General features: G+C 41.0%; 1 protein-coding gene across 1 annotated transcript; it reads right to left on the bottom strand.

Moving 5' to 3' along the window:
• Positions 1 to 553: 553 nt before the first annotated feature.
• On the bottom strand, positions 554 to 14,429 carry MYOZ1 (myozenin 1; the record flags this gene model as incomplete). Its single annotated transcript, XM_080621576.1, has 5 exons — positions 554 to 785; positions 1,618 to 1,777; positions 4,610 to 4,853; positions 12,501 to 12,682; positions 14,354 to 14,429. 5 exons carry the CDS (start codon positions 14,427 to 14,429, stop codon positions 554 to 556), a joined length of 894 nt encoding a protein of 297 aa, XP_080477702.1.
• Between the last annotated feature and the right edge of the window lie 4,384 nt (positions 14,430 to 18,813).

An 18,813-nucleotide genomic window follows, 5' to 3' on the forward strand; every position in this document is an offset into this window, starting at 1 on the left:
AATACCTCTGATGTTGTTAAGATTACCTGTATCATTTCCTCTCAAAGTCATCATTCTCCACCATCAGATTTTCAGTATTTATCCAAGCCACCTGGATGTATACCTATATTATGACCATCCCCATCAGTCCTCGCTCTTTCTTCATGTACTAACAGTCTAGTTATAAGATTGAAACTTTTATTATTGCTATTCCCCAAATTGATTCAGCAGCATTTTTTAAGGAGAAAACACAAAGGCTTTTTTTCCTCTTGGTGTTTTATTACTTGTTACTATATGACAAAACAGATTCATGATGGAGCAGACAGGCAGCATTTAGCAGAAAAACACTTCCTAGTTTTGCCTTTCTATGCCCTGGTGAATAAAAAGCTTCTTTCCCTGAAACTGTTTCTGATCGATTAACTCCACGGCGAAGATAAGTTTAGAATCTGCTAGGAACTTGTCTGGCCTAAGGGCAAATGAAAGGAAAGGCTGATGGAACTAGAGTTGCACTCTTCAGCTCCTTACTATCTACTTACAAATAGAAAGGGCTGAGGAAGGTCTTGACAGTAGGGGTTTACAGCTCTTCTGTTTCACCACTCCTTGGCACATTGATCTCAGTATGATACTCAGAGGAGTCTCCTGAAGGCATCCATGGTATAGGGGTTCTGTTGAAGGAGGGCCTGCTGCTGAAATTTTGATTATATATCATGAGAGATTCTGGAAGCAAAGGGCAAATATCAAACTGAGGTACTTTGAAGGTCATCCGTTTGGCTGCTTTCTCAAAACCCCCATAAGGCATGGCAGTCCTGGCATGGGGAATACATGGAGTTAGTGAACACAGCATAGGTAAATGACAGGATTTAGAAAATAAACAGTTGAAGTTATGCAGATTGTAAATTTTACTGCTGTTGCAGTTGACTAGCCAACAAATCCTTCCTGAAAACATATATGCATCCATTGCCTATGTACTAAAAAACCCAAACCACCGTGTCTCTGCTCCTGTGTCCTTCCTTCACTCCTGTTGCATCAATCTCTATAAAATCATAAACTTTTCAGACCTGATGGTACCCCATACATGTAGGAGGCAGAGGCTGCATTATTGCAGAAATGAGTGGGATTTGTGTTTGTCTTGGGTATTGATGTCCTGAGGCTATGGAAGTGGGTAGCAAAATTATATACAGAGGTTAACAGAAAACTGTTGCTGCCCTAGAAATATTTGTAAAACTCAGTTCTTATCAGAAACAGCAGGAAATTCTGATTCTTATCCTTATTTGGAGTGCTGTGAAATATATGTCGTCTGATCATAAGTATTTTTCTTGAACTTTAAATAGCTGCAGTAATAAACAGTGGCAAGCTAAATCGCCCTGGTCAGATGGGGTGAGAAAGGAAGGGAAATAGGATTAAAATCCTTTTATGCAGCTGCATAGGTTTTCAGTCCATAAACTTAATTAAAATCTCTAGCTTTTTATGTATCTTCTCTTTGTAGGCCTCTAGATGTTTTATCCATGGAAGATTGTGCTAAGCAAAATGGCGTGTAGCTAAACCTTATTTATGTTGCACAAGATGGGAGGGCTATGGCCAGGGTTATTGTGTTTTCTCATGCTAAATAAACCAACCTGAATAACCAAGAAGACTTACCGGTTAAAAGACTTGTAATGGGGGAAATCAGCTTTGGGACTGTATGACAGTAAGTCAATGGTGAACTGACTTTTGTCCTCGGGACTGATACCCATTGCTCGTTCCCAGGGAGAGATGTAAGTTTTAAATACAGTGATTTTTTTGCCTCCTGACTTTCCATCTGTAAACAGAGGAAGGTAATACACTCTTGTTAGATGATGCTCTAAATACCTTGCTTTTTTTGATTTCTGCTACTGAAGTTAAGACACCAGCTTTATTTCCAGATTCTGAAACTCCTAGATCAAGTCCGAGAAGTTATGGTTAGATTTCTTTTAAAAGAGACTGGCATACACCACTTCTGACCTTATCCACAAAAGCAGGTGTATCACTGTCTAAAAGCCACTCATCCAGGAATTTACATTAAAGCATATATTTGAAAGCTGATTTTTCATTCTTCTCCCTGGTCGCTCAAATAAAAACCTCTTACCCCAAGAACCAGTATCCCTACCCTATCACCTCTTTCACTACCTCAGGGGAAGCAAGGCAAAGTGCTATCTAATTTCATAATTTATTTCTTTCTTCTCTGTCTGATCATAGCAAATAAAACCCCTCCAGATCAACTTCACCATCATCATCAGATGCATCAAACAAAGCCCTGAGTGTGAACTCCAAAACTAGACTCAGACTTTTAAGTTGACTCAAACTGACCAGAACCCTTTAAGTATCATATTTCAGGCTCTGTGTTGGTTTTGGCTAGCAGCTAGTATGGGTCTATGTTTTGGATTTGTGCTGAAAACAGTGTTGATAATTCAGGGAAGTTTTAGTTGTTACTGAATGGTACTCACAGAGTCAAGGCCTTTTCTGCTTCTCATCCACCCCACCAGTGAGCAAGCTGGGAGTGCGCAAGAAGTTGTGAGGGGACACAGCCAGGACAGCTGACCCCACTGACCAAAGGGATATTCCATACCTTATGGCATCATGGTCAGCATATAAAGCTAGGGGAAGAAGAAGGAAGGGTGGGATGTTGGGAGTGATGGCATTTGTCTTCTGAAGTAACCATTATGCATGATAGAGCCCTGCTTTCCTGGGGATGGCTGAACACCTGCCTGCCAATGGGAAGTGGTGTGTGAATTTCTTGTTTTGCTTTGCTTCTGTGCGTGACTTTTGCTTTACCTATTAAACTGTCTTTATCTCAACCTATGAGTTTTCTCACTTTTAGTCTTCCAATTCTCTCTCTCATCCCACCAGGTAGGGGGGAGTCAGTGTGGTGCTTAGTTGCCAGCTGGGCTTAAGCTGTAAGAGGGTCTTGGCAACCCACAACCATCTTTACCAATGTCTTCATCATTCATTCTTGAATATTCTAAAATTATCATCTCCCTTGCCTCAGTTTTTTTATGAATTGGCATTTTCTTTGTGATTACATGAACAGACATTCATATTTTCCCCCTCCTTAACCAGAATGTTAGAGACAAATCTGGCTTAAACACCTCAGAATGGCTAAAAGCAGTTGGTAAATACGACGGGCTCTCTCTCTGGAAGTTGAAATCCTGGCATTGACAAAGCTGCACTTTGCTGTTCAGTCACATGCTTCTGGCTGCTTCACTAAGCAAATGAGTTTAGACAGAAGTTTTCATTCTGTGTGCCTCTTTTCTTTTTCCCTCCCTTCCAATTCTGTATAATACCCCCTTGCTAATAAGAGCATTGGTTGTGTATTGATATATAGCATGCTTTTAAGATAATCATCTTTCATAAACTTTAGAACTCCTGAGCAATAACTTCTGCTTAGCTTGATTAGGGCAGATACGAATAATAGGTTAATGGAGTCATACATTCTGGTGCTTTCATGGTGCTACAGTTTGTGTTGGAAACATCCTTTTGAAGTAAGTGGCGAAGAATGAGTATTACTACTCTTAAGTGAAATTTTCTTAGTTATCACAGCTTCTTTCTTTGTCTTGCTGATTTTATTCAAACCTTGCCAAATCCTGGGCTTTGGTTTCAGAGAATTGCAGACATGTACAACAATCTTATTTTCATTAAAAAATAAACCCAACCATCTGCTTCTTTCTGTGTGAAGGACTGAAACTAAGTAGTCTAAAAGTAAATTGATTGCTAGGGTTAAAAAATAAACGCAGTTGGGATCCATTTCTGCAGTGAAAACTATGGGATGATATTAATCCTTCCTCTCCCTGCACACAGAAATAGGATAACAATGGAGAAAAATCTCCTGTAACAAGGCATATACTCTACACAGTTTTCTTTTCCACAGAGATGGTCAGAAATGTAAAAGCAGATTTTGATATAAAGTGCACATGCTTCCAGAATGTAAATGAGCTACCTTGGATTTTACAAGTCACTCATTTGGTCACTTATGACAGTGATTACTGGTTCCCAAACAAATTTACTTTTTGTTGTAAAATCCCTTAGGGACTGCTAAAAAAACCGATTTCATCTGCTGATTCTCATACAAGACTAAATTCAATGAAAAATACTTTTACTAGTAAAGATACTGCTTCAGTGGACCAGTGGTGATTACCGGATAACTTTTACAAATACACGGTCCCTTTCTGAAAGTTATCCAGAAGGTGCTGTTCATTTAGATGGGAACTTTGATTTGAAATCAGGACTCATATACTCAAAACTGATGTGTTAGGTCAGACTACTGAGTAAAAGAGCTCCAGTGATGGTCAGTGTGAAACCCTTGAAAGGAAAGAGTATGAAATGCTGGCATACTGCTCCATCAACCTTAGGAGCTCATGTAGTAGTTACGCTTTCTATAATTTCTTTGGTCCAGCCAAGGAAGGTATTTCTGCTTCTTGCATATAATTAAGCAACACAGAAGCATGCAAACAAAACTGTCAAGCTGAGGGCAGTTCAACTTTTCTAGATTTTGCAATGGAACTTAGTTTGGAAGAATTCGTGCTTTAGACAAATTAATCTACTTGTCCCTAGGAATAGGGTTAGCATGAGCTCTGACAGCTTTAGCTATTTCTTATTCCTGCAGAGAAATACTTGCCTTTCTCAGTACCATCACCTCCTTCTCCACCACTTCCAGCTGATTCGCCAGCATGCTCCCCTTTGCTGTCCCTAGGGCCTCCTTTGCTTCCAGGCCTAGGAGGAGCACCAGGATACTGCTGCTTATTGGAGCCATGCTGCCCATGCTGTTCAGCTGTCACTCCTCCTACCATCCTCCCGTGGGCATGGCCTTGAGCATCTTCACCGTAATGCCCTCCTGGTGTGATGAACTTCTGAAAGTGATCCTAGGGCAATAAAAAAGAACAATAGGAATCCCTGTTGCAGGACATGGTCCATTTACATTTCAGAACATGAACTCCTGAGTCTCTGTGATCTGACCAGTTTTGTGTCTCAGTTACAAAACCCGGTGGCAGAACTTTATGTGAGTTATTCTTTATATTACGTATAGAAGCAGTTGTTGAACAGTAAGTTGTTGAACAGTAGTAAGGGCAAAGGAAACACACCTTTCAATGGATGTCTCACAATCATTTCATCAGGGTGAGAAGAGAATCTGTGTCTTGTCTCCAGCAGTGATCAGTATGAAATACAGGAGGGAAGGAATGGAAATGCAGCTTTTACCAGAGCAGGTAAAGGTCCAGAGAGATACTTCCTACATAGGAAGTGTTTTCATGTCAAGATTAAGATAGCCCAGCAAAGTCGGCTTGATTATAGCGTGGGAGCTAAGTGTTACGGGGCAGCAGAACAACAGGGTGACAAAATAAAAGCCTGAAAGATGCCTACCCACATGTCTATTTTCCATATGAAGGAAGGTCTGCATGGGGAAGGATATTTACATCTGCAAGATTGAAGAGATAGCAGCCTGGAAAAACATGAAAGATGTTCTGGACACCAGAAGAGGAAAATGGCAGGAAGAGTATTGCTTGTAGCAATACGTGCATTAATGAACCAAATCTAACCAGCAGCAGGGTAAGAAAGCAAACTGTGTCCATCAGTAAAAGCAAGTTGGTCTTATTTGCCAGGCCATCCTCTCTGCCAAGTCCAGGCTAGATTCTGCACAATCCCTGTAGTACATAGTGAAAGAGCAAACAGTCAGTGCAGGATTTATATACCCTTTGATGCCAGCACAAGGTGCTGTTTTTGCACACCAATTTTAATAAATACTTGCGGGGAACAGGAACTGATAATAATATGTTCAGAAAAATATTTTATGTATTGCTCATAAACAAGATCAAAGCTTGACTCCTATCAGATATAAAAAAGTATCTCTTATGTATTACAGCCCACATGGATGTGTAACAAAAATAACCTGGGTTATGCATCACATATGGTTTTTCTGTTGGACTAGGGGACTGGCTGTAGATGCACAAAGATGAAACAAATATACAGCTGAAGTGAATGAATCTGTGGTTCCTTGTGCTGTGTTTCTGCTTGAATAAATTCATCTCAGGCAGTTAATGGCAGACAAGAGTGCCATCCTCAGGCCTGGCTCTCAGAGGGTTAAAGCTTTCTTAGGACTTTTACACCTAGTACAGTTTAGCAAAAAAGAAGCTTTCCAGGCTGTAAACAGGGTTCCAAGGCCAGCTGTTCGGTCAGCTAAAAATAGATGAGAAGTGAAAATCCCACAAGGCTCAAGGCAGAATTATCTACCCTCAGTTCTCTGTGTCTCCAGCAGCAGTGTCCAGGGTTTCACAGCAGGTCACCGGGTTGCAACCCAGGCAGGCAGCCAGCTGCAGGCTGAAGTGGCAGAGCTGGTGCCCTCAGGGGCTTTAGGGACTGTCTGTCCTCCTAGCTGCAGGGAATTCCCTTTTTAGGAACAGAGGGATAATGTTCCCCTGAATGTCAGGAAGCACTGAGAGGGGAGAGATTGTGAGCATTAAGCTGTACACAGGAGCTAGTACGCCAATCTGTTCAGTTATGCATGAGAGATATGTGGCTGTAAAAAAGCAAACTGAAAGAAGGGTATTTTGAGGTCTAGAGGTCAAAATGAGGTTATTCTCAAAATGTTAATATGTATCCAAGGTTAATGCTACCACTCATTTGCTCAGTAATTTCAAAACAGGACTTGCATCTGTTTTTTCTTTAAGTTTCACCCATGCTGCATGACCTTCCACGTAATTAAATGCTTATTTATCTTTTCCTCTTGTTACTTATATGCACTCTCCTAGAAAAAAAAAAGGTCACAAAACATCAGCATAACATGCAATACAGTAAAAAGGGCTGGTTTGATTTTGTGCATAGCAGTATTTGATTTGACCAGGAAGGAGCATCATTGTCACCTGATGTTATTTAAAATTGCAGTATTATCACTAAGGAGGAGTGAAGTTTCTCTGAAACACAAGGTTTGCCTCAGGTAAGCCACACCTAAATCTTATTTAGCTGCAAATGAAATCAATTTGGTTGGCCTCAGGATTCTTCATGGACCTCCTGAGAAAACATCCCATGTTCAGCAGACATCTCCATTTAGATAGGAAAGACCCATTTTCTATGTAATAACCCAGTCTACCCCCTTGCTAGAATAAAAATATATTTTTCTTTAGTTTTGGCCTCCACAACAGATTGTCTTAGCTCAGATTAGCAGAGGACAAAGGCAAGTTAAACTTTTTGAAATCTTGAACTTTGGCAGATTCAAATGAGCTTATTCCAACAGAGGAGAGCTCAGGAGCAGCAGCCTCAAGCAGGAGTCTCAGTGTAAGCAAAGCTGGGTAGATGCAGCTCTGTCCTCAGTACTTACATCATGCTTCTGCTCAGGGTATTCAGAGTGAAACAGGGCTTACACTCGAGGGGAATGTGTGTCTTGAGCCATTGCTAACAGTATGTGGAGCTTTTATGTATATGCATATTTACATCACAAAACCAACCTCTCAGTTAGGGTTGATTGACCCTGTTGGTGGAAGTCCCAGGAGAGAAGCCTAGGAGTGTGTAAACCACGACAGAGTGTCTCTGGGGCAGATCACACAGTTCCTTCCTGGTATGGTCTGCCCTGTCTGCATGTTACTGGAGGCAGGGAATGTTATCAAGTCCCTGGGTGTCCCTATATCCACTTTAACAAGGGAACAAATGTAGTAAGTTCGTCTGATGTTCCCTGGGTTGGCTAAACAAATTAGGCTCATGTCTTTAAAGTCTTTAGTGACAGCAAGAGCCTGATCCTGCAGGCTGAGTGCCCAGATAGATGAATTCTGAATTCTCTGGAGCTACTGGATGTGCCTCATGAAAAATAGATAATGAAAGATGATCCAACTAATGGAGCTGAGATCTCTAAGCATCTCAAGGCCCTGATGTCACTGCAGGGCAGTCCCCAGGAGGAGACACTGTGTGCTTCCCATCAGCTCCTTGCTGTGCCCTAAAGAGAATGATTGAGGCCACCAAATGTGTTTCTATTTCCACCTCACTGATAAAGAGCTCCCCAAAGGTTTGATGCCTATGTGGTTACTAACACTTCTGAAGTTACTGTGACTGAATCTTCTCAGTGGCAGCCACTCAAATGCTCCTTAACAGTGGGATGGGAGATTTAAAATTCAGACACTTGGAGAGTCTCAGAGACTTCCTACTGTTTTTATCAAAGTCTGTGCCTTGGTCCTTATTTTGGAGTTGCATAGCCTGGAAACCTATGATTGACTTTATTAAAAAAAAAAAAAAAAAAAAAAAAAAGAAAAGAAAAGAAAAAGTAACCTCAGTGTCCCTTAAGGTTTGTTTTTTTTTTTTTTTTTAAGTATGCTGCCCCGAGAGGCACAACAGGTTGAGCTCTTGCTTTCTGTTTCCAGGTCTACTTCTCACTTACAGTTTAATCTTGGTCAAGTTATGTTTTCATCTCTATGCCTGAATTCACCCATCTAAATAATAGGAATTTTTATCTAATACTGCCCAAATCATTTATATCTTATTTGTATATTTTATGTCATCCTTGCCACATTTTCTTTGTGGATGAAAGACATTGAGTTTCAGAATTTCAGTCAGAAGTTTTCTCACAGTGCTCCAGGAAACAGCTATGGAAAATAAAGGCTCTTCCTCTCTGTCATTTTGCTGTTTCCACACCAGTCATTTCTTGAGTAAAAAGGCATCAGACTTCATGTTCACACTTACATGGCTTTGGGTGTGGTTGGGGCCTCTAGGTCTTCTGCATTAATCCATCTGCAGCACAGCAAGTCTAATTTTGTTAGAAAAGTTGCATCTCAGCTGGCTCACTCCACTTAGGTCATAACCTGAGACCCTCTCATATCTCAGCTTAGGAGTTAGGGTAATAATGAGTGGGTCTATAAAGCTGGGAAAAATAATTTCACATGATCTTGATGTGTTTGAAGCCAGATAAATTTAACATTATGAAGCGGGGAAAAGGTCTGTGCACTGCTGATCTGTTAATTGCTGAACTGTGAAGTAGAATTTAGGAGACCAGGAAATAAGACTGAGACCGTCTCTATGATTTTGGGTGATTTGATAATCTACCCCATGCTTCAGTTTCACTGTTAAAAAATTCATGTAGCAATTTCCTTCATGCCATAGTTGGTCAGATGCTACAGCAATAGAGCACATAGCAAGGTAGGATTTCATCATGGTCTTTAGCCAGTAGTAAGTTGCACCTTGCAGCTCCACAGTGAGGTTGATAGTATCCTCTGAGACATGGAGAGAACCACAGTTCCTGTGACAGGTTGGCACAGCATGGGATGAGGAGAAGAAATCCTTCTCGTGTATTAGACAGGGCTTAGCAGAGCCCAGCTTCTCCAGCCCAGCAGCAAACAATGAGGGTGTCACATGAACACCCTATTTGGCAAGGTATCAGTGTGCTAAAAGTGTCAATCTCAGTCTTCCCAAAAAACATCCCCTTGTATTGTGTATTTGCAAGAGAAGAGGGTCACAGCATTGAACACAGCTGCACAGTACATAGTACATTTCACTTTGCTCACATTGGGAATGGTCAGTCCTTTTATCTGTGGGTTTAGCTATAGTTTGCCTTTATGAATGGAGCTGCACTAATGAAAGACTGGCAGGTTTTCACTTTTGCATGGAGTTGGTCTGGCACTCATGCACACACAACGTATGTGTTTTCTCTGCTAAAAGTGAAGAGAGTCATCTGATTGTCCAGTGTAGTTTTTTGGCTGGAGAAGAAGGAGGAGGAGGGAAGCAGGAGGGTGGATCAATGACACATAACTGCTGAGATCTTCTCCCTTGTGTGGAAGGTTTATGGCTATGGCACAGGCTATTCTGGAACCCCTTATATGGTTTTGATTTATTTTTAATAACATTTCTCTCTGTGTATTTTTACATTACATTACCTTGCTGTTAAACTTTTTTTTTTTTTGAGGGAAAAACCCCACTCTGTTCTCCACCCCAGACCTTTCCTGTTCTGTTTTGCTAAGTGTGTCTGAGAATATTTTAAGACAGTTAAAAATCTGTGATATAAAAGCAGTAAACACACCACCAGCTTTAAATCCCTTCGCTGTACCACAGCTTTAAAGGCACAAGGACTTCTTTAGGAGCAAAGGATGTGAAAATTAACTGGGAGGGGAAAGTAACTGGAAGTAGCACTAGAAATTCTTTACTCTGCCATTATCTTTCCCCCACAGTTTCCTTTTGTTTAAGCTTTCTTTTCATCTGCCTTTGAGCAGAGCCAGGAGCAAGAAAGGAAGGAAACAGAAAGCTAATCAAACACTGCAATCAAAAGGGCTTTTAGATGAAAGTTATCTGGTGCTAAGGTCAGGCACTGTCCCGATGGTTTGGAAGATAACAGTGATGCTACAGATCTGTTGCCTTTACCTGCCCAAGAGTAACCAGCTCTCAGAGAGGATGGCTCAGTTGCTGCAGTCACTCAGCTTTTCTTCTCACTGCTCTGACTGCCATCAAAGATGCTAATTCATGCTGGCTGTGATGATGATGATAGTTATCCATGGCAGCAGTGGATGCAGCCTGGCAGAGTCCTTGCACAGAGCACACTGGGCAGCTAGCAAATGGTAACAATTATGTTTGTGATCCTCCTAAGCTGGTCCTGTGCACAGGCTCTAGGGCAGACCAAAGTCTTCCTGAAATGACCAATGGAGATTTGTTATCTGTACCATAAATATGGAGAAAAGGTAGCCATGAAAGTGAATCATCGAGGATTTTAAAGCAGAGTATCAGCTGCTGTTTGGAGACCATGCCTTTGTTCTCATATAGCAAAGCCATAAAGAAAATCCTAGACTTGTTAGACTTTTGTCTAACACCCAAATACATTTATCCACATCCACAGTCTTGCTCAAAGAGCTTGGGAGCAGAGGTGTTCTTACAGAACAAAGGAAGAGATTGACAACAGAAAGAGTATGGAGTGAAAGTCAGGCATGGCTGAATAAACAAAGTAGGAAAAACAGCTAACAAAAATGAAGCGTTTGTCATCAGCCTTTGCAGTGTCAGTCTTGGAAGGACCCTGTGCATGTCCAGTTTTGAGTCAGGTTGTCACAACTCATTCGCTTTGTGTTGCTCTGATTGGACACCCTTAAGTGACATCCTCAAATTTTTGAAACTTCAGACTTTTTCTTCTCTCACCTTATTATTTAGAATTATAGACTTACAGAATCAACTAGGTTGGAAAAGACCTTTGTCTCGCTCTTCCTCACTGCAGCAGATTCTAACATGAACTTGGCTGTCATATGTTTTAGGAACTCTGAGATTGCTGAGTATTTATAAAAATAGTGTATTTTTCTAGGATTTTTATCTGAAGAGTCCAAAGTTCAAAACACGATTCATTCTCGCATCCTTTCAAGGCGTTATCTCACTGAAGAGGTGAAGTACCTAAAGCACAAAGAGATGAAGAAACTGCCCGAGGTCTAACAACACCAGGTATGCTTGCTGTATCTCTGGTGTGTCATCCCTGATCTGTAAGCTGACCTACTGTTGTAATTTTAATGACATTTTGTCTTTCAGGCATCTTCCCACTTCCTCTTCCCAAATTGTCATTTTTAGAAGTGAACTACAAAGATTTACTTATTGCTGCTTTTGAAAACATAAAAAACCTTGAAAAATAGGGATAAAACATAGCGTGGTTTTGTTTGGCAGAACATTTTCTTCAGCTTGACTTTTACTATTTTCCTTGAGTTTCCTTGGACTGGAAAACAGATGCCATAAATGAGCAAAATGACACCAAATAAATTTAAAAAAAGTCACAAGACGAGATGCTACATCAAAATGCATATATAACCTGAAACATTTTCTATTTTTTTTCACTGAACTACTGCCAATCAAGTAAAAGGAGAGTTGTATTTGTAAAAGGTTAAGTATCTTCAGAGGACTTTACACCAGCAACAAGCTGTATAGAGAAGTTCAAAGCTTAAATAACAGTACTAACTCATGGGAAAGGGGGCAGGGAGGAAAGAATGTCTGAATTTATACGCCATATCTGATAGGAAAATACCTTAGAAGAAAACAAATATAGCTTCTAGCAAATAAACTGGAGATACTGCAGTGTCAGGTTAGAGGTTTCTGTCTGAATTTTCATTTATGGAACTTCCTGCAGAAATGAGCAAAGGACTCCGCCCAGCAGGAAACATAAAAGTGTATCATAGGCTAAAAATAGAACCACAACTATGGGATCTAGAGTTAGACCTGGATGGGTCATTTCCATATTGCAAAGAAGAAATGGAATAGGTACAGAAACAATTAGTCCTGCCCTGTGCAGCTCTAAACACCTGCCAAACATGCAGTCCGCCTTTGTCACTCAGTTCTGAATTTTCTTGTGCTTCTGCATGTCTGATACCAAGTATTTGCTGAAGGAAACTAATGCTGCTGCCAAAAGGAAATATAACTGTGTGTTTATATAATATTGGCTTTTTCCTGCACTAGATATCCCTTCCCCATGATCCTCCCTCCGCCCTGGCTCATGCACATTCAGACAGGTGAGCTTGGGCACACTCCATTCCTGTTTCCCCTGGGTGTATGAGGCAGCTTTTTAATTTTTATCTCCAACTTACCACAGAATTGTCAGTGAAGGCATCAGGGTTATTCTCATAAATGAACTTCTCCACCCTCAGCTGACGTAATTTGAACATCTTGGATCCTTTGTTAGTGAGGAGAGAAAGCTCTTCTAGCATCACATCTCTGGGGGTGCTGATCTTCTTCCCCAAGTTCAGCTTGGACACCTCTTGTGGCATGACTACAAAACATGGAATGGGATGCTTTAGGAAGTGCTCTGGCCCAAGTCTCTTGTGCATTGCTTCCCAGCATCAGTAGTAACTTCAAAGCAGACAAATTAGAATTCTCTTCTGAATTAAGTTTTAGGAATAACCTATGCACCAAATTTTTACTTTGATGACACATAGATGTAGCTTTTTTTTTTACTTTGTAAGCTTTTTTTTTTACTTTTTTTTACTTTGTAGCTTTTTTCTTTACTTTGATGACACATGGGTATAGATGGGTGGAATTTACTCTGGACTGCAGTCAAAGCACATCTGCACAGAGAAGAGTCCCACATCTGAAGCTTCTCAGTCAGTGCACCAGAATTCCTTAGAATTATCTCAAAATGCACCACTGCCTTGTTTGGTTGCTTCCTACATGTGTCTCCCCTCATAAAGAATTAGATGAGTGGCAGTCAGTTCCTCAGATTGGGCTGACATATAACAAATAAAGACAACTGTGGTGTGCTTTGATTTAAACATTATCCTGAAGCCATGGCAAGACTCAATGTTATTATATCTTTTTGTTTGTTTGTTTTAAGGAGAATTTTTAAAGGGAAAAGTAGTTGAAGTTCTCTTCAAGTCTTAATATGACAGTGATTCAATAAGTCCTTTCCATTTAATTTGGTACCACCAATTCTCCATCAAAACAATGGATTAAAAACTGTTTAGTGTAAAAATCTTGCAGAAATGCAGTTAAAGCTTTTCATTCAGAAACACATAACTTTTACTATGCTTTGTTTTTTCTGTATTGACCAAGGTTAAGACCACTTATGCACCCTTACATCTCATTTACAACAGAGAATGAATCTCCATCCTTAAACTAGTATAATATTGGCATAAGCCCATTCATTTCATTAAACATTCTCTGAAGAAATATTTTTTTTAGCAAGCCAATTTTATGTAGCACTATTTCATAGCACATGGGGAAATGCCCTTTAACTGAAAATTGGATTTTCACTTATTTGTTTACCTGAATAAAGGATTAGGGCCAAACAGAAAAATATATTCCTGTACCAGCCCTTTTTGAGGGCTGCTGAAAGGAGCAACATTGAAATGATGCTTTTCAAAACCCCTAAAAATCTTCTCCATGCTGTCAAAAGTAAAGAGAAGATAAGGATATCACAGTTAATTAAAAGTCACCCTACTCGATACACAGGTATTCTGTAGAAAGAAAAGTGTCCCAAGTTATATTCTTCCTACTGTATTACCCCCTCTAAGAAACAGACTTTTTCAACTAATGAGTGCTGGAAGAATTCTATCACAGAGAGGAAAAATAGAGACAAAGCTTATAAAAGAGATAATGACATAGAATATAACTAGGCTCTGCAATATTGATTCACATAAAAGATGATGTTCCCTTTCCATTTACACTGGTGTGCCTCCAAATTAATGCTGCAGGAGAATATGAGTTTACAAAGTGTGATGTAGGTCAACATTTAACCTGAGTGCGTGTACAATGCTTTTGAACAGTAAATTTTTAAAATGTAATGTGATTGCAGGCTGAACTTCAGTAATATTTGTGGCTTTGCCTCCTAATATGTTCACTGCATGTCTTGCTCTGGGAGCTCAGTCAGAAGGTGAAATTTTAAAGGCTGAAATTCAGGTTGAAAGCCAAACAATTCTCATGTGTGCAGTTTTGCATATCTTACCTTCTTGTATCAGCTTCCCAATGAGTTTAGTGGACTTTTTCCTTTTAACAGGAGCAGGAGTCCCTGCAAGGGGCATTCCCACAAAGGGTTCTCTGCTTTGCTCTAAACACACAAGGAAATGGAGAATGAAACACTGGAAACTTATTTCTTGCCTCTCTTCTAGTTGCCATCCTACAGTTACGAGATACACAGCCTTCCTTTTATACACGGGTTCTTTTCTATCCCTTCCACATGAAGGAGCTAGTGAGTGGTATCATCCTATACAGAATATTATCAGCAGCCAATTGTGATGTTCTCTGAGGGCTTAGCATTATGACACAAAATATGGCAGCAGATCATAGCACAAGCATTGCTTGTGTCATATAGCATTGTAATCCAAAGCAGGCATTTTATTTGCAACATGGCAGTCTCCCAGGCCCACATGTGCTACAGTGGTAGTCTGTTATCATCCTGTGCTGCACTAACAGAATGTCGGTTTGAAAATTTGCTTTATCATACCATATTATAATACCATGCAGTTATCATTACATGGTAATCAATATTTTAGTATAAGGATTTTGAATCTGGCCATGAGTTTGGGAGCATTTTGAATAATGTGCAAGTTTGGTTTTGATATTTAGATGGTACTATTAGAATTAGAATAGGTATTCATAAAACCTGAATAAAAGACTGAAAGTTCTGAAAACAAAACAAAACAACCAAACTGCTAAGTAATTCTGTCTGCTATGACTGCTACTGTTTTGTTATGCAAGGGCTGGAGGAAGAAGGCACAGGCAAACTTGATAAAGGAAAAGTTGTTCGCCTGATTCGTTTGAAGTCACTTGCACCTATATCTTATGTATTGATCATACACGTATCATTTGGAAGGGGGAAGGAGGGAAAAGGGATATTTCTTCTGGTGCAGTGTTCCCCATCTGTGTCCCCAGATAGAATGAGAGCCCTGTACTGCAAAGTCAGTGAAAATGAGGAGAAATCTCATCAATTCCACTTGAGGCAGCTTCTCAGAGTCCTTCCTTGGGGGGTTATCACACATAATGCAAGTAGAGCAAATGTCTTGCCTTCCCTTCAACACTGTCTATGCCCAAACAACAACATATAGGGCGACAGATCCTCATCTAGTACAATACAAATGAAAATGACCAAAACCCTTTGGCTTCAGCAATAGCACTAATTAACCATCTCTGTCCTTGTGATTCTTTGCGCTTTAGTTGCTTAAAATTTCAGAACTGAAGACACTGAACTATGAATTATATTTTAAAACTAGCAAGCAAACAGTTGGATCTATGAGTTTGTACATGGTCCTTGTTGTGATCAAGACATTTTAATCTCCTGTGTATTTTGCAGTTTCATTCCACCATTGCTCCTTTTGCAACATGATTTTCATGTGATGAGGTGATGATAACTGCTAAAAGAAGCCCAGGCACAGCAAACCAGCTCCAATCACATTAACAAATACTCTCTTGAATTAGTTTTTCTTTCAGATTTCCAAGGGGTTTTTTATTTGTTTTTTGCTTGTTTTTTTCTGTTACAACGAGATGCTGCCTATGTAGTTCACATCATAAAAGAGCCCATCCTGGTGTATTCCCAAAGCAAGCATGAGCAGGTGCAGCCATAAAGCACGTGCTGCACATTCTCCTCGAGCAGCTGGACATCTGCTTGGTTATGTAAAAGAAGCAGGCCCTGCTTGACAGGAAAGGGGCAATACTGCCAGGAGGCAGGGGGGTGGGAGGTTGTGGCCCATCTGATGGGTCATAAGACTGGCAAAACAGGGAAATAATCTGTATTCCCCAAATGTGGACTCCCTGGGGCAAGGCAGAAAATGCTGGCCCTGGTGGGGAGCTGTGCTCCTCTAGAACACTCATTCCCAAGGAGCAGCGAGAGCAAGTCCGTCCCATTTGGCTGTCCTCCTTCACTAATCCAGCAGAACTGGGGAGCGGAAAACCTGCTGCATGCAGTTAATCTAGCATAAGAAAAGGGGCAGCAGTCTTTCACTATGGACAGGTTCCAGAGCTACACGGGGACTGCTGCTCTTTCAGCCACCCCACCACAAAGAGACTGCTGGAGCCTCAGTCCCCATCCTCTCCAGTATCCCACTCATAAAGCCAGGGCCACAGTTATCTTTTTCTCCCCTGAGCTCTACCCTTGGTTCAATTCCTCTGCATCAGTCTTTGCAGCAGTGATTTGATTGGTTTTGCTGCACACCAAACCAGTCTTTACCCTCTCCAACACCTGCTCTAAACTATTTTGCTACCCGCTCAACTCACCTCAGGTTTGCAGTGCCAGGTTCAGGCCAGCTCAAGTGCCTTCCCCAGAGCTTGGCAGTGGGCTGCTTCCTCCTAGCCTGTCTCTGAGTGCTGCTGGGGAGGCTTGTACAGCAGCCCTGCTTACCCAGGGTGCCTGGGTGCAGGCAAACTCTGCCCAGCACAAAGTGTTGATGCGAAGTGCTGTGAATTTGACTCCTGAAGGCTGTTTGCACAGGCATCCTGTAGGTTATTAATAGCCAATGGCCCAGAGGGAAGAGTCTCAAATAGCACTACTGCCATCCCTGAGGAGAGGGGAAAGGAAAAGGTTGCTCCTCAGGTCTCCTGCAGTCACTGCCTCAGTTCCCAGAAAGACCAGTCACTCCATAGGTGCCTCACTTCTTCCTCCTCTTTTTTTAAATCAACATGTTGTTCCCCTTCCTCCTTCCATTGCATTTTAATGCAATTTGTAAAACCTTCTCAATATCCTGTTTGTCATTAATGCCTCAAAAGCTCTCTTGGGTCTTGCTCTGTTTTATACCCTCCTTCTGCCCCCTCCTCACTCCGTCATTCAACCCAGTGTCTTCAAGACTCTCATGCATAATTTCTAAAATGCCAGGCATTCAGATAATACATCAGAAACCACAGAAGAAAAATAATTGTATGAATGAAGAAAGAAGTAGTAGGAAAACCATGAAGTCTAGAAAGCTATTTGCAGAGTTCTAGGAAGTAGCTGTGTAATGTGTATGGGAAACCCAACAGAATCAAATAGCAAAGAAACTAATTTCCTGATTCATGACAGAAATAGAGTTGATTGCCTGCATTTGGTGTACATGCAAATGACTCCCCTTCTTTAGCTCCTGTTCATTATGAGGCAGCTCCTCCTCTTTTTATCTCTGTACCCAGCTGGGTTATGGTTCTAGGATGAAGGGAATGTATCTCATTTTACTGAATTACTGCACATACTTTTCAGCTTCTACATAAAGTGGAAATCTGACAGAAAACATTACCTTCCTATTTCACATTGGAGCAAAATCAAGCTCCCCTCTGAATAAACCTAGAGTCCAACCCAAAAATACTTTGGTGATAGCAGTGGAAATTCATTTGCCCAGAGAATTTCAAGCAAAGTTTATGTAAAGGAATACCAGGAGACAGTCACTTTCCCTTTTTCCTAGGTTTTGTAGTTGGCTTCGTCTGCACCAAATGCATATAAAAATTCCCAGTGTGATAAGCGGGTTTACAGCACAAAGCATTAGCCCCAGTAACTGTTTGGAAGATCCTTTCTAAGAGTACTGTATCATACTTATGGGCAATTATCAGCCCAGTAATACGCTGCTTGGAGTCAGGGCATGTATGGCAAATTCCTGGCCTAAAGTTTCCTGTTTTCTTTTTGCTTCCACCCATACAACCACTGTGTATACTTCATATTATGCCTGTAGCACAGCTCTTCCTCTTTCTGATCTGTGTCTACTGTAACACCATGATGTAAGATTTCCAGTATCCAAGAGTGCTGCATCCTTCACTAAGCCCAGCAGATACACCAGAATGATGTCTGGCCCAGATCCTGCCCCCACAGTCTCATTCTGGTGATCCGGGATAACTCCCTGGAGCTGTGCCAGGGTAAAACAGGTGCAGGGGACAGCACAATTGAACTGCAAACACCTGCTGCCTGCTCTGGGCACCATCACCAAGCTTCCTGCCTGTGAAGGCATTTACATCTGTACAAAGCTGGATGGTGCCAAATACTACTATCACAACTGACCATCGGTCTACACTTCACACCGGCCATAGAGGACCAGGTGTCTTGGTGTTGGCCAAGCCCTGCTCATTGCAAGTTTTACAAAGAGGAGTATTTTTTCACTGTATGTATTTCTCTTGGCTTGGCTTAGCACCATGGTGGACATTTGCCTAGAGTGCTCAGTGCCTCCTGTAATGTCCAGTTGTGCTCTTTGAGATGCTGCTCTCCTATTCAAGTTCCCTGCATTCTAAACCCTCTTTATTAAGTGTACTACTGCCTGTCTCAAGGTGATGGCATGGGTGGGACAGACCATAGTGAAAATAGGCACAGTGTGCTGCTATATTGCTTAAAATCGGCAGACCTTTGCTTCTCCTTTCCCAAAGGCATGTGCTACAGTTACCTCTTAATTGTAGGAAGTTTCTAGCTCTGTTTTGATAATATTCTAAGAAATTAATGTGATTTATATTATGGGGTAAGAAACT

This window comes from Psittacula echo (assembly GCF_963264785.1).
Source record: "Psittacula echo genome assembly, chromosome: 6".
NCBI lineage: Eukaryota > Metazoa > Chordata > Aves > Psittaciformes > Psittacidae > Psittacula > Psittacula echo.